This window comes from Urocitellus parryii, chromosome 1 (assembly GCF_045843805.1).
Source record: "Urocitellus parryii isolate mUroPar1 chromosome 1, mUroPar1.hap1, whole genome shotgun sequence".
NCBI lineage: Eukaryota > Metazoa > Chordata > Mammalia > Rodentia > Sciuridae > Urocitellus > Urocitellus parryii.
In genome coordinates, this window is record NC_135531.1 from 138,968,920 (window position 1) to 138,982,159 (window position 13,240).

Sequence of the window (13,240 nt, forward strand, 5' to 3'; positions counted from 1 at the left end):
ATTTTGTATTTTGTTTAGAGACAGGGTCTCACTGAGTTGCTTAGCACCTCACCATTGCTGAGGCTGGCTTTGAACTTGTGATCCTCCTGCCTCAGCCTCCTGAGCCACTGGGATTACAGGCCTGCACTACCACGCCCAGCAGCTTCATTTCAGTATTAAGACAGTGAACATTCATTTTTTTATGGACGTGATGAATGATTCTATAAACTACCTAGGGGTGCAATTACTGAGGAACATGTACTTTTTTTTTTTTTCTTGTGGTACTGGAGAGGTACCATACCACTGAGCTACATCCCAGAACTTTTTATTTTGAAATAAGGCTTTGCTAAGTTACCCAGGCTGGCCTTTAATTTGTTATTCAAGTTCACATCCCCACAAGTCACTGGGATTACAAGTGTACACTACTATGCCCAGGAAGTGTACACTTCTGAATTTTTATATTGCCAAGTTGCTTCTTCCAGAAGTTGTTGACTGATTTCACATAGAGTCCCCTCCATGCTTCCATGGCATACAAGTGCCTGCTTTGCCCCCCTAGGTGACTCTGGATATGTCAGTCTTGTTAGTTTTGGTCAGTCCGACAGGTGACCATTGCCTCACTTTTCACACAGTGACCCAGTCACCTACTGATGTGGTTCCTAGGAAACCGCTAGACCCTGAAAAGCAGGGGCTGCCTGTACTGAGGGAATGACAGGATGAATTAGATTGACCTTCTTGTCAGTGAGCGTGTACTAGTTTTCTCTTATTGAATGTGTGATTGACCATCTCCATGATCAAGATGTAAATAAACACATAACTTCCCTTAGTAATTAGCTCTCTCTCCATTGTTCATAAGATACTCCAGTGAGGGCTAAAGGCAAAGTGAGGCCACCTCCACAGACAGACACATGCTGCACTGAACCATTGCAGGTGGTTACACACTGGTGGCTGCCAAGGTCAGAGGACTGGGTGAGAATTTGTGTCCCTGTAACATCTCAGTTCCTTCTGACTGCTGGCGTCCACCCTGAGCTGTGTGGACGTGCAATCTGCATGTTGAGGTGAGGCAGCTCTGCCAGTTTCTTGAGATCAGTTCTCAGTCTGTCTGCTAATCCCACAGGGTCTCTGATCAAGCAATGCTCTCTGCCCTAGTTCCCAGGGACAGCTGCTGTCAGCTGTGGTAACAGCACCATTTCCAGGTGGCTCACAGCTACTGGTGCTCCCTGTGCATCATTTTTGATGTTGTTGCTGCGGTTTGTAACTGCTCTTTGGCATTTTGCCCTGTTTACCACATGGATTCCCCTACTCTCAGATGTTTCTGAACTTTCCCCCTAATGCCAAATATGGGTGTGGGGGTGCTAGTTTTGCTCTTTGTGCATGTGCACCATAGGAAGCCAGCCAAGGTCCTCCACCTGAGCAGGCTTCCCTTCCTTCTCATGGGGAAGGATGAGTGGCACAGTTTTGAGTCCAGGCCTTTCCCAGAGGGGCCTCCCAGTGAGTGTGTTATCGCTGCATATCCTTCATTCTGTGATATATTCTTGCATGATTATAATGATTCCAGAATTGGAGTACATCTTTGAGTCTGTCTGTACGTTTTATAGCACTTTCTTGAAAAAACTTTCATAAGTATAATTTAAGTATTATTGAATTGAGACATGTTAATAATGATATGATTTTAATTTGCATGTTTCTTGGTAAATGAAACTTTTTCAATTTAGTTGAGTGGGATGTAAGTCAATAACAATCATGAAGTACGTAGAGTTGGACGTTCCTTTTGTTGGTCACATGTGAACCATATCCCCAGACATGATCTGTGAAATTCCCTTTCTGATACCTCAATCTGATCTGACGTATGAACCTGGGCAGTACTTATCCACTAACCAACAGATAGCACCTGTTTCAAGGAACTTAAGTTTCATTTTTGCCTCAGGAGTAATTACAGGGAAATCCCACTCTCCTGCCTCATTATAGAGCAAAAATACCTATTAGTCTGTCTTCATACTAGGTACCAAAACACTTCTTAATAGAAGTCTGACTGACTTCTTAGCAGGAAATAGTCTTTCTTTTCTTTTCTTTTCTTTCTTTCATTTTCTTCTGTTGTTTGCCCTCAGAGACTGGGGTATTGTTGTTTTGAAATCTTTCAGAGAGAAGCCTGCCATAGAGATTGCTCATAGACCTTCCTTGGTTCACTTGCTGCTATTCTGTTGCACTGTTAGAGCAAGCCCCATATTTATCTAAATACCTATATAGTTGAGAAGGTTTGGACAATTGTCCTGCAAAGGCCCATAGGTTAAAGGCTTGGTCACCAGGCTGTGGCACTATTGGAAGGTGATGGAACCTTAAAGAGATGGGGCCTGGTGGGAAAGTTAGGTCATATGAAGTATGGACTTGAAGGAAGGGGTATTAGCACCTCGGCTCCCCTCTGCCCCCTCCTTCTGAGCCTCTGTGACATGAGCAGCTTTGCTTTACCATGCACTCCCTGCTATGATGTTTTGCCTTACCACAGGCCCAAAAGCAAAGGAATGAACTGACCATGGAATGAATTCTCTGAAAGTATGAGCCAAAAGAAACCTTTCCTCCTTAAAAGTTGATTACCTCGGGTATTTTGTCACAGTGACAGAAAACTGACTAACCCAATAGTTAAAGTGATTGAAAAATATCATTGGCTGAGGTTGTGGCTCACAGGTAGAGTGCTCACCTAGCACATTCGAGGCCCTGGGTTCGATCCTCAGCACCACATAAAAATAAATAAATAAAGATATTGAGTCCAACTACAACTAAAAAAATATTTTTTAAAAAAAATCATTGCTATCATTTTCTGTTGCTATCCCAGAATACTAACTAGATAATCTACAAAAAAATAAATGTTTATTTAGCTCATGGTTCTAAAGTCTGGGAAGTTCAAGGAAATGATGCCTTGGACTGTTTGAATAATGGTGGGGGCCTTGTGCCACTTCCTAGTATGGCAGAAAAGCAGAAGGGCAAATCTCCACGTATGAAGAGACAGAAAACAGGAGGCTGCCTGTTTAGAGCAACCTGCTTTCATTGTAACTGATTCAGTCCTTTGACAGCAAGAGTTTATTTATTCCTTCCATTATGAACAGTTTCACAAGAAAGGCATTGATCCTTCTTAACAACCTTTTAAAGGCCCTACTGACAATACTGCTACAATGGCAGTCAAGTTTCAACTGAGCTTCAGAGGGGACAAGCCATGTTCAAACCTAAGTAATGTATGCACTTGGTTGAAAAGCCCAATTCTAAAAGGGCAGCAACTTCTGAGTCCCCACCCATCCCCCACTTCTTTGACACAGTCCATTACCAATAGCTGGTCATGGGTGAGCCAAATAGGACTCTGGGACCATCCCTCCCTGCTAGGAACATTATGCCTATACTTAATAATTGCTTTTTTAAAAAAACTTGCCTGTTTATTTTTAATATTCTTTTTGCTGTTCCCCTGTGTTTTTCGACACTCTTGTCTTATACTTACTCATATGTTCAAAATGCTCAATTTCATTAACAATTTTTAAAAAAGAAAAAAGGAAAGGGGCCAATCTAAAAATTGACCCCCTTCCCTTCATATTTATCTATATGGGGTGCTTATATAGGCCCATCATAGTGATTATACAAATATTTAAAAAATGTTTCTATTGCATAAAGAGTCTTTATTTACTACTAATCATCTCAATTTTTACTTTTTAAATAGTATATAATCTGTGATACAGTTAGTATATGGGTCATTACTCAACTGAGCAATTGGGATTCTTTAAAGTGGTTTTTGGCAGTTACTTTGCTAAATAGCTATGCTCAACTGTTTTCATCTTTTGATTTTCTTTTCTTCATGCATTAAATTTCTAGGGATAGGATTACCCAGTGAAAGAATGTGACTCTCTTTATGCAAGCCCCAGCATTTCAATGTCTTATGGTACATTGAACTAGTCATCCCCCAAAGCAATTTAGGGTTTTCCCAGCTTGAAGAGAAAAAAATACAACTGGGCTAAATGTCCCCAAATCGTCTGTCAGATATCAGGCTTTCTCCCTTTGGAGAATCTTGAATTTCAGAAAAGGCCTGACTTCTCTGATTTGTAGTTCAAATCTTCAATCTCTGTTGTATAGCCTTTTGCTTTGTTTGTTTATCTCTTTCAGAAAATCCCTGACCCCAGAAACCTTCCCTTGGTGGCATCCTGGAAAACCTACCCTCTCTTCTTTGGCACGGCCATCTTTGCATTTGAAGGCATCGGAATGGTAAGAGTTGTGCTGTGGTTGGGCCTGAGGGTTCCCTGTTGAGCTTGGTGACCTCATGTCTGCTTTAAAGCTGAGGAAATGCTGTAGAAATTATCTTCTGAGACTTACTGGCCAGTTCGTGAATAATGTTCCAAGGATTCCCTGGAACTTGCAAGCTCCAACTTTTGAAGGTAAATTGTTATGTGAGTTTTAAATGTCTGTATTGAAAACTCCTCATTGCATGATCATCTCTTACGTGCACAGTACGCAATAGGCAATCAGGACTGCTGGACCTGGAATCAGCCTGATTTGGGAGTAGGTTCCAGCTTCACCAGAGTAATTATGTATGAAAATGTCACACAGAAATCCATTATTTTGTGCCATTAGCAGTAATAATTATAATAAAAAATAAGGGGGAAAAGAATAATTTTGTGACTTTGTGCAGAGACTCAACTTCTCTGAGTCTCCACCGTTAGCCCCTGAAAAGTGAGCATAATGATTAATAGTATTGGGATTAAATGAGGTATGGGTTCACACTCCTCTCACCACTAGTTAGGTCATCCAGACATAAACTCAGTAAAAATTCCTTAGACCTATAAAATATTATAAATCAACTGGACTTTACACACATCGATAGAATATTTCCTCCAACAACACCTGAATATACTTTCTTCTCAGCAGCTCATGGAACCATCTCCAAAATTGATTATATTTTAGTTTACAAGGCAACTCTTAGCAAGTACAAAAATATTGATGTAATTCTTTGTATCTTATTGGGTCATAATAGGATGGAATTAGAAATTAACACCTAAATAAATAAATAAACCTATAGAAACTATATAAACATGTGAAAGACTATAATACACTTTTGAATGATGAATGGCTAATAGAAGAAGTCAGAGAGAAATTTTAAAAATCCTTAGACACAAATAAGAATAATGATACTATGTAGCAGAACCTCTGGGACAATATGAAAGCAGTTCTAAGAAAAAAGTTTTAGCTATGAATGTCTACATAAGAAAATCAGAAATGTTCCAAATAAACAACCTAATGATACATCTCAAGGCTCTTGAAAAAGAAAAACAAACCAATTCCAAAAACAGGAGAAGAAAAGAATTAATTAAGATCAGAGCCTAAATCAATGAGCTTGAGAATTTTTTTAAAAATACAGTATCATGAATCTAACATAATTTCCAAGTACATACATGAAAATACCTAAGTGAATCTCACCATCATGTAAACCCACAAGACTGGGATCCTAATTAGAATGAGATATTCCATGCTTGTATGATTATATCATAATGGATTCTACTGTAAATGTATAACTAAAAAGAGCCAATAAAAAAATTACAAAGGATCAATGAATCAAACACTTGGTCCTTTGAAAAGAAAAAAAAAAGATTAATAAATCATTAACCAAACTAAATGAAAGAAAAACAAAGAGCCAAAGTAATAAAATTAGAGGTGAAAAATGATAAATCACTACAGACATCACAGAAATCCAGAGGATAATTAGGAATGATTTTGAAAACTTATACTCCAGTAAATTGGAAACCTTAGAAGAAATGGATACATCTCTAGACACAAACCATAATGAATCAAGAGAATATAGGCAACCTAAACAGACCAATAGCTTGTAATGAGACAGAAGCAGTAATAAAAAGCCTTCCAACAAAGAAAAGCCCAGGACCACATGAATTCTCAGCTGAATTCTACAAGACTTTTAAAGAAGAACTCATGCCAATACTGTTAAAATTATTTCATGAAATAAATATGGATGGAATACTTCCAAATTCATTCTGTGACACCAATATTATACTCATACCCAAACCAGATAGGGACACATCAAGGAAAGAAAACCATATCCTTGGTGAACTTAGATGCAAAAATACTTAAAATATTAACAAATCATTTTCAACAACATATTAAGCAGATTGTACATCATGACCAATTTTACCCTAGAGATGCAAGAATGGCTTTACATATGCAAATCAATAAGTGTTATTCATCACATAAGTAGAATTAAGGACAAAAATCATTTATACATCTCAATAGATGCAGAGACAACCCTGGACAAAATTCAGCTCTCATTCATGATAAAAACACTGATGAAACTAGGGATAAAAGAACCTACCTCAACATCATAAAGGCTATATCTGAAAAAAACCAAAGCCAACCTCATAGTAAATCAGGAAAAACTGAAAGCATTTCCTTTGAAATCTGGAACAAGACAAAGATATTAACTCTCACCACTCCTATTTAATATAATGCTAGAAATTCTAGCCAGAACAATTAGGCAAGAGGAGGAAATAAAAGGGATAAAAATAGAAAGAGAAGAAGTCAAATTATCATTGTTTGTAGATCATATAATCCTATACGTAGAAGATTCAAAACCTCCACCAAAAGACTTCTAGAACTAATGAATTTTGCAAAGTAGAATGTTACAAAATCAACATATAAAAATCAATAGCTTATACCACAAATGAATCTGCAGAGAAAGAAATCAAGAAAACAATAAATCTAACTAAGGAGTTGAAAGACCTCTGCAATGAAAATCATAGAACATTCAAGAGGGAAACTGAAGACCTCAGAAGATGGAAAGATCTCCCATGTTCATGGACAGGTATAATTAATATTGTTGAAATGGCCATACTACCAAAAGCAATATACAGATTCCATGCAATCATCATAAAAATGTGAGTGACATTCTTCACAGAACTAGAAAAAAAAACAGTCCTAAAATATATTTGGAAGAAAAAAAGAATTGTAAGAATTCTAAACCAAAACAGCAATACTGAGGCATCATAATACCCGACTTCAAATCATAATACAGAACTATGGTAACAAAAACTGCATGGTACTGACTGAAAAACAGACACATAGACCAGTGGTACAGAATAGAAGACACAGAGACATGAGAGAATGAATCTACACCCTTATCTCTCATCCTGCATAAAATTCAACTCAAAATGGATCAAGGACATAGGAATTAGACCAGAAACTATGCAACTCCTAGAAGAAAACCTAGGGTAAACACTACAGCATTATAGGCACAGACAATGACTTTTTCAGTTGGACCCCTACCTAAAGGTCAAGAGTTAATAAATGGGATGGCATCAAATTAAAAAGCTTCTGCACATCAAAGGAAACAATTAGCAATGTGAAAAGAGAACCTAAAAAATGACAAAATCATGGAATTTGCAGGGAAATGGATGGCACTAGAGCAGATTATGCTAAGTGAAGCTAGCCAGTCCCTAAAAAACAAATGCCAAATGTCATCTTTGATATAAGGAGAGCAACTAAGAACAGAATAGGGAGGAAGAGCATGAGAAGAAGATTAACATTAAACAGGGTCAAGAGGGGGGAGAGAAAGAGAGAGAGAAGGGAAATTGCATGGTAAAGGAAGGAGACCCTCATTGTTATACAAAATTACATATAAGAGGAAGTGAGGGGAAAAAAACAAGAGAGAGAAATGAGTTACAGTAGATGGTGTAGAGAGAGAAGATGGGAGGGGAGGGGAGGGGAAGGGAGGGGAAGGGGGATAGTAGAGGATAGGAAGGGCAGCAGAATACAACAGACACTAGTATGGCAGTATGTAAAAAAGTGGATGTGTAACCAACCGATGTGAATCTGCAATATGTATATGGGGTAAAAATGGGAGTTCATAATCTGCTTGAATCAAATGTATGAAATATGATATGTCAAGAGCTTTGTAATGTTTTGAACAACTAATAATAAAAAAATAAATGTTAAAAAAAAGAAAAGAGAACCTATAGGATGGGAGAAAATTTTTGCTACCTACTCTTCTGACAGAGGATTAATATCTAGAAAATATAAAGAATTCAATAGACTTAACACCAAAAAAAAAAAAAAGAAAGAAACCCTCAATTAATGGACAAATGAACTAAACACACTTTCAAAAGAAGAAATGCAAATGGTCAACAAATATATTTTAAAAAGTTCAACTTTTTTAGCAATTAGACTTCGTTAGCAGTTAGAGAAGTGTAAATCAAAACTATACTGAGATTTCACACCAATCAGAATGGTAGTCATCAAGAATACAAATAATAATAAATGCTGGAGAGGATGTCAAGAAAAAGGAACACTTTTATTCTGTTGGTGAGATTGTAAGTTAGTACAACCACTATGGAAATCAGTATGGAGGTTCCTCAAGAGACAAGGCTTGGAATCACCATATGACCCAGCTATACCACTCCTTGGTGTTTATACTGAAGAAATAAAGTCATCACACTACAGTAATCCATGCGTACCCATCTGTATAGCAGCACAATTCATAGTAATTTAACCATGGAATCAGGCAAGGTGTACATCAACAGATGAATGATAAAGAAAGTGTGGTATATGAACACAATTCAGCCATGAAGAAAGATGAAATTATGTCATTTTCAGGAAAATGGATGGAAGTAGAGACCATATGTTGAGTGAAATAAGCCGAACTCAGAAGGTCACGTGCCAAATGCTTTCTTTCACATGTGGAAGCCAGGGAGGGAAAAGGAAAAGAAAAGTGGTGGTGGTGGGGGTGGGGCGGGGGTGATGATCTCATGAAAATCAAAGGAAGATCAGTAGAAGGACTGGGGGCAGGGGAGTTTTGAGGAGTGATATTGGCCCAAGTGTATTGTTATACTGTGTGCATATACAAATATGTAATAATAAATCTCATCGTTATGTACAATTATAATGCACTGATAAAAATGGAAAGGAAAAATAACTGCACTGTGATTCTGTTTTACTCCAGTAAGAATGGCAACCATCAAAAACACAAATGACAATAAATGCTGACAGGGAAGCAGGGAGAAGGGAACACTTACACCCTGTCCATGTGGATGTAAATCAGTATGGCCACTGTGGAAATCAGTATCAGGGTTTTCAAAAAAACTAAAGAACTTTATGATTCAGCTCTACCAATCCTCGGTATCTATCCGAAAGATAAAGACAGTACTTTAAAGTTCACATGGCATCTCATGTTTATAGCAGCACAATTCACAATAGCCAAGTTGTGGAACCATCCAGATGGATGGATAAAGAAGTTGTATTCGTCCATAAAGGATGAAATCATATCATTTTCAGGAAAATCAATGGAACTTGATAGCATTATTTCAAGTGGAATAATCCAGACTCAAAAATACAAGTGTTGTGTGTTTTCTGTCATGGGGAAGCTAGAGAGAAAAAAGGGAACAAAGGGTCTCACGAAGATAGAGGGGAAACTCTTAGGAAGAGAAAGGGGATCATGAGGAAGGAGGGGTGGACCAGGGGAGGTACTGGGGAGTGGAATTGGTCAAATTATGTCATATGCATGTCCAAATAGTTGAGACCCTAAATAATTAATATGCACTAAGAAATTTTAATGAGATATGTTTTCAGTGCTTTGTATAGTCCCTGACATGATAATAACCATTCAATAAATTTTTATTGTACCAACAATATTGAATCAATAAATCTATGAATAAGTCACCTGCCCAGGCACATTGGTGCAGTGTATTTTCTATGTGCAAATGAGTAAGTAGTCTTCACTCATGGCCCACCTCCTCCTGTCATTGCTATGGTTTTACCAGATTTCTTTACCTAAAGTCGATCTGTCACTCAGCTGTACCTAATTTGATATTTATTTGTATTTTTCATAATAAAGGCCCAGGATTCCTCTCTGAAGTTAACTTATGAGCTCTACTGACCAAGGCATCAAAAATGAGAAGACACTTCCCCTTTCTAGCATTCCTTTCCCTCCAATTTGATATCCCTTTCACTTATTCACTTTAAAAAAAAATATAGAGAAGCCATTTTTTTTAAGTCAAAATACTGAGGACTCACCCCAGCAGTTTTGATGGAATGTATTTAAGGATCTGACCCAGGGGGAGACTGTGAGTGACTGTGTGTAAAACACAATTGTCCTAAAGTTTTAAACCTTCCCCTGTTGCTCTTTCCTGGGGCCCCGGAGGACTTTCTCACCTTGATTCAGGAACATGAATGCTTTCCAGCTGCTGCTCAGAGCCCCGAGTGGGCCCATATTTTAGCAGTGTAAAAGTGGCCCCAAGAACTCAGGACTTGAAAGGAGAGTTTGAGAGCATATGGAAAGATGCCCAGGGTCAGTGGGTTCTTAAGGAATGTGCTACCAAATTTTAATCAGTTTTCCTAGCAGCACAGTGTAGAGACTGTTCTTTGCTTCATATCATTAGCCACAGCTTGGTTACAGAATCACTCTGGAGACATCATTATCCCACACTTCAAGATTACTTTGTATTTTCCATTGTTGGAGAGCTAACACTGCTATTTGGGCTCTTTGTCCTGGATTGAAGGGTTGCTCAGGGTGGCAAGTAAAGCACCTGTGTGTTCAGTATGTTTAATGACTGTCCCAGGCCTGATGGTTCCCTGCCCAGAGGCTCTTGGTACTCTGGCATGAAGGAAAATAACACACAAGTTGGGAAGCTGTTTCAAATTGGATGTGGATTAGCTGGGGCTTGAGATGCTGCAGCTGGCCATGGGGATGCCAAGGCCAGAAGGGTGCAGAGCTGCAGCATGGGGCCTGAGCAGTGGTGTCAGGTGTAGACAGCACAGACTTATTATGCCTCATGGCCACGGGCACTGCAGGAAAATGAGCATCGTGACAAGGTCAGAGGTAGCTCGTGGGGCAGTTGGTCATTGCCCACACTGATTTTCCCCATCATGGCGCCAGACCTAGTTGGTAGCAGGTTGTGAAGATGTCACATCGTACCTGCTACCCTCCATCCCCTCAGTTCCTAAATGAGGTCTCCCTCCTAAGGAGCCTTTGCTTCTCCCAGGGTTAAAGAACATACCCTGATGGGACCAAGGAGGCAGCGAGCATCAATGGTTTGAAACAGGAACCTGGAAACTGGGCCCAGATAAGTACCCAAGTCTCAAGATCCTCTGTTGGTCAAGCTGTGTCCAACATCTCAGCTCCTTTAACTTGGAGGCTTAAGTTGTCACCACTGTCCCTGCCCCTGTTGAGGTAGGGAATTTGTTGCTGAGAACTACCCTGGCCATTTTCTTTGACCTGTGATTCACCTTTTGAGACAGGTTAGCAAGAAGCTGTGATGTCAGTCAGGTAAGGGGGGCTGCTGGGGACCACACTTGCACTCAGGGGAATGGTCCTCCCTGCCTGAGGGGTCCTGCTGCAGGACAACAGAGCTGGCCTGGTTCTTTTCCTACCCACCTTTACCTCTCAGGACTTCTATGAAGACGATGGAGCCTCTTGTAGTCCAAAGAGTGTAACTTACGAAGAAATCACTTTGGTTGAGTTGTCTGTCTAGTAAAGGATAGTTGGGCTTTTAGGGAATTCTGGGGACAAAGAACTTCCTTTTTTCTGATGATAATATTTTTGTTGGTTGTTAATTTTACTTTTTCCTGTGCTTTCTCTCTTCTCTTACTATTGTCTCATAGGTGCTGCCTCTTGAAAACAAAATGAAGGATCCTCAGAAATTTCCACTCATCCTATACTTGGGGATGGGCATCGTCACCGGCCTCTACATCACCCTGGGATGCCTCGGGTACCTGCAATTTGGAGCTGATATCCAAGGCAGCATCACCCTCAACCTGCCCAACTGCTGGTATGTGGCAGGGGATGGAAACCTGGAAGCACAAGATGTTTTATAAAATTAGTGGATCAGAAGGTGTGTTTTTCCTCTTATCTCTTAAATCAGTCTTGGTTGAATACATCGCTCCTTGGCTGAGCTGAATGCATGATTATTTGGGTGAGTCATTCCTATGGAGACTTATACAAATCCATGTGTTGATCAGCTGATTGACAAGTCATTTCTCCTAGGAAATCCTGAACCTAGAAGGACCAAGCCTCCATCCTGTTTACCTTAAGCAAAAGAGGAGGGCCAGTCTGTTTCACTACTGGCTTCTGCCATGCCTCCATGTGGGAGAATCTTGCTATGGACCCTGGTTTCCTGGAGACTTTTCATCTTTCATTAGTGGATGTATTGTAGAAAAACACTGAGACATATTTAAATGCTTAGATGTCACAGCGTGTGTGCTGAGCAGTAATTCTGTTTGGAAGATGAAAATCTTGTTATGGAAAACAGCTGCTTGTAGACTCTGAGAAGCTTGTTAGGGCCCCAAGGAATAAAACTAACCTTTCAGTCCAGCCTGCCTGATCTGCCTCTGTGTGCATATTGCAACTCTGATTGGTAAGACTTTGGACAAGAACAGATGGAGAAAATATCTGCTCAGTAGCATTAGCATGTAACACAGGATGCCCTGATCAGTAGAAGTCTGAGGATTAAGTATGTTACACAGCTAGCCGAATAGTAGCTGGGCAATGGGCCATTGTTTTCAGAAAGTCTTTCTTTTTCTATTCCTCTTTTAAATTTCCAATGTGCCTGTGCTTTCAATAGAGAAGAGTCAGGTGGTAGCTTGACGTAACCATGTCACCTTTCCCTGGGAAACAAGAAGATCAGGATCAGCAGAAGCAGCCAGATCACCTGAAACCTCTGGGAACACCTGTCAGTGTTCATTTTCCCTTTGACACCCAAACCCAGCTGCTGTCATCTCTCCACCCACCCTGGGTTGATGCATGTAGCTTTCCCTGCATGGGACTCTCCTGACTCCAGACTTTGCGTCTCTGGGGGCTTTCATGCTGCTTTGAGTTTAGCTATAGAGCCACCAGCTGATTTTTCTAAGAAATTGTATTACCCTGGAGCAAGTGAGACTTTTTCTAAATTCAGTCTCTCCCCAGGGGTTCTCCCACTCATAGCATAGAACGTCATCTAGGTGTTCAGTCCAACACATAATTTATGAGCACATTTAGCTAGATCCCCAACAGGGGAGGCCAAATGCCTGTCCCTGCTTAACACCTGACAGTATTGTTGAAAGTGGAGCTTTGCTCAGGGCAGAGCGCCCTTCCCTTGAATGATTGAAACAGAGCCATAAGCACTTTCTTCTACCCTGCATGATAGGGCCCTGGGGTTTTAAGTTGGGGGATATCCCATGGTGAGTTAATGGTCTCCGCAGGCAGCTGCTTGTAAAGACATGGTAGAAAGGTAGCCAGGGTGGGGTGGAAACGATTCTG

General features: G+C 39.9%; 1 protein-coding gene across 2 annotated transcripts in view; it reads left to right on the top strand.

Moving 5' to 3' along the window:
• Slc36a1 (solute carrier family 36 member 1) overlaps positions 1-13,240 on the top strand; it is a 105,641-nt gene that overhangs the window by 20,267 nt on the left and 72,134 nt on the right. For both annotated transcript variants that reach the window (XM_026388311.2, XM_026388309.2), the window contains exons 8-9: positions 4,117-4,215; positions 11,608-11,774. In XM_026388311.2, coding sequence (XP_026244096.1) covers positions 4,117-4,215; positions 11,608-11,774 — 266 coding nt within the window. The remainder of the gene's footprint in view (positions 1-4,116; positions 4,216-11,607; positions 11,775-13,240) is intronic.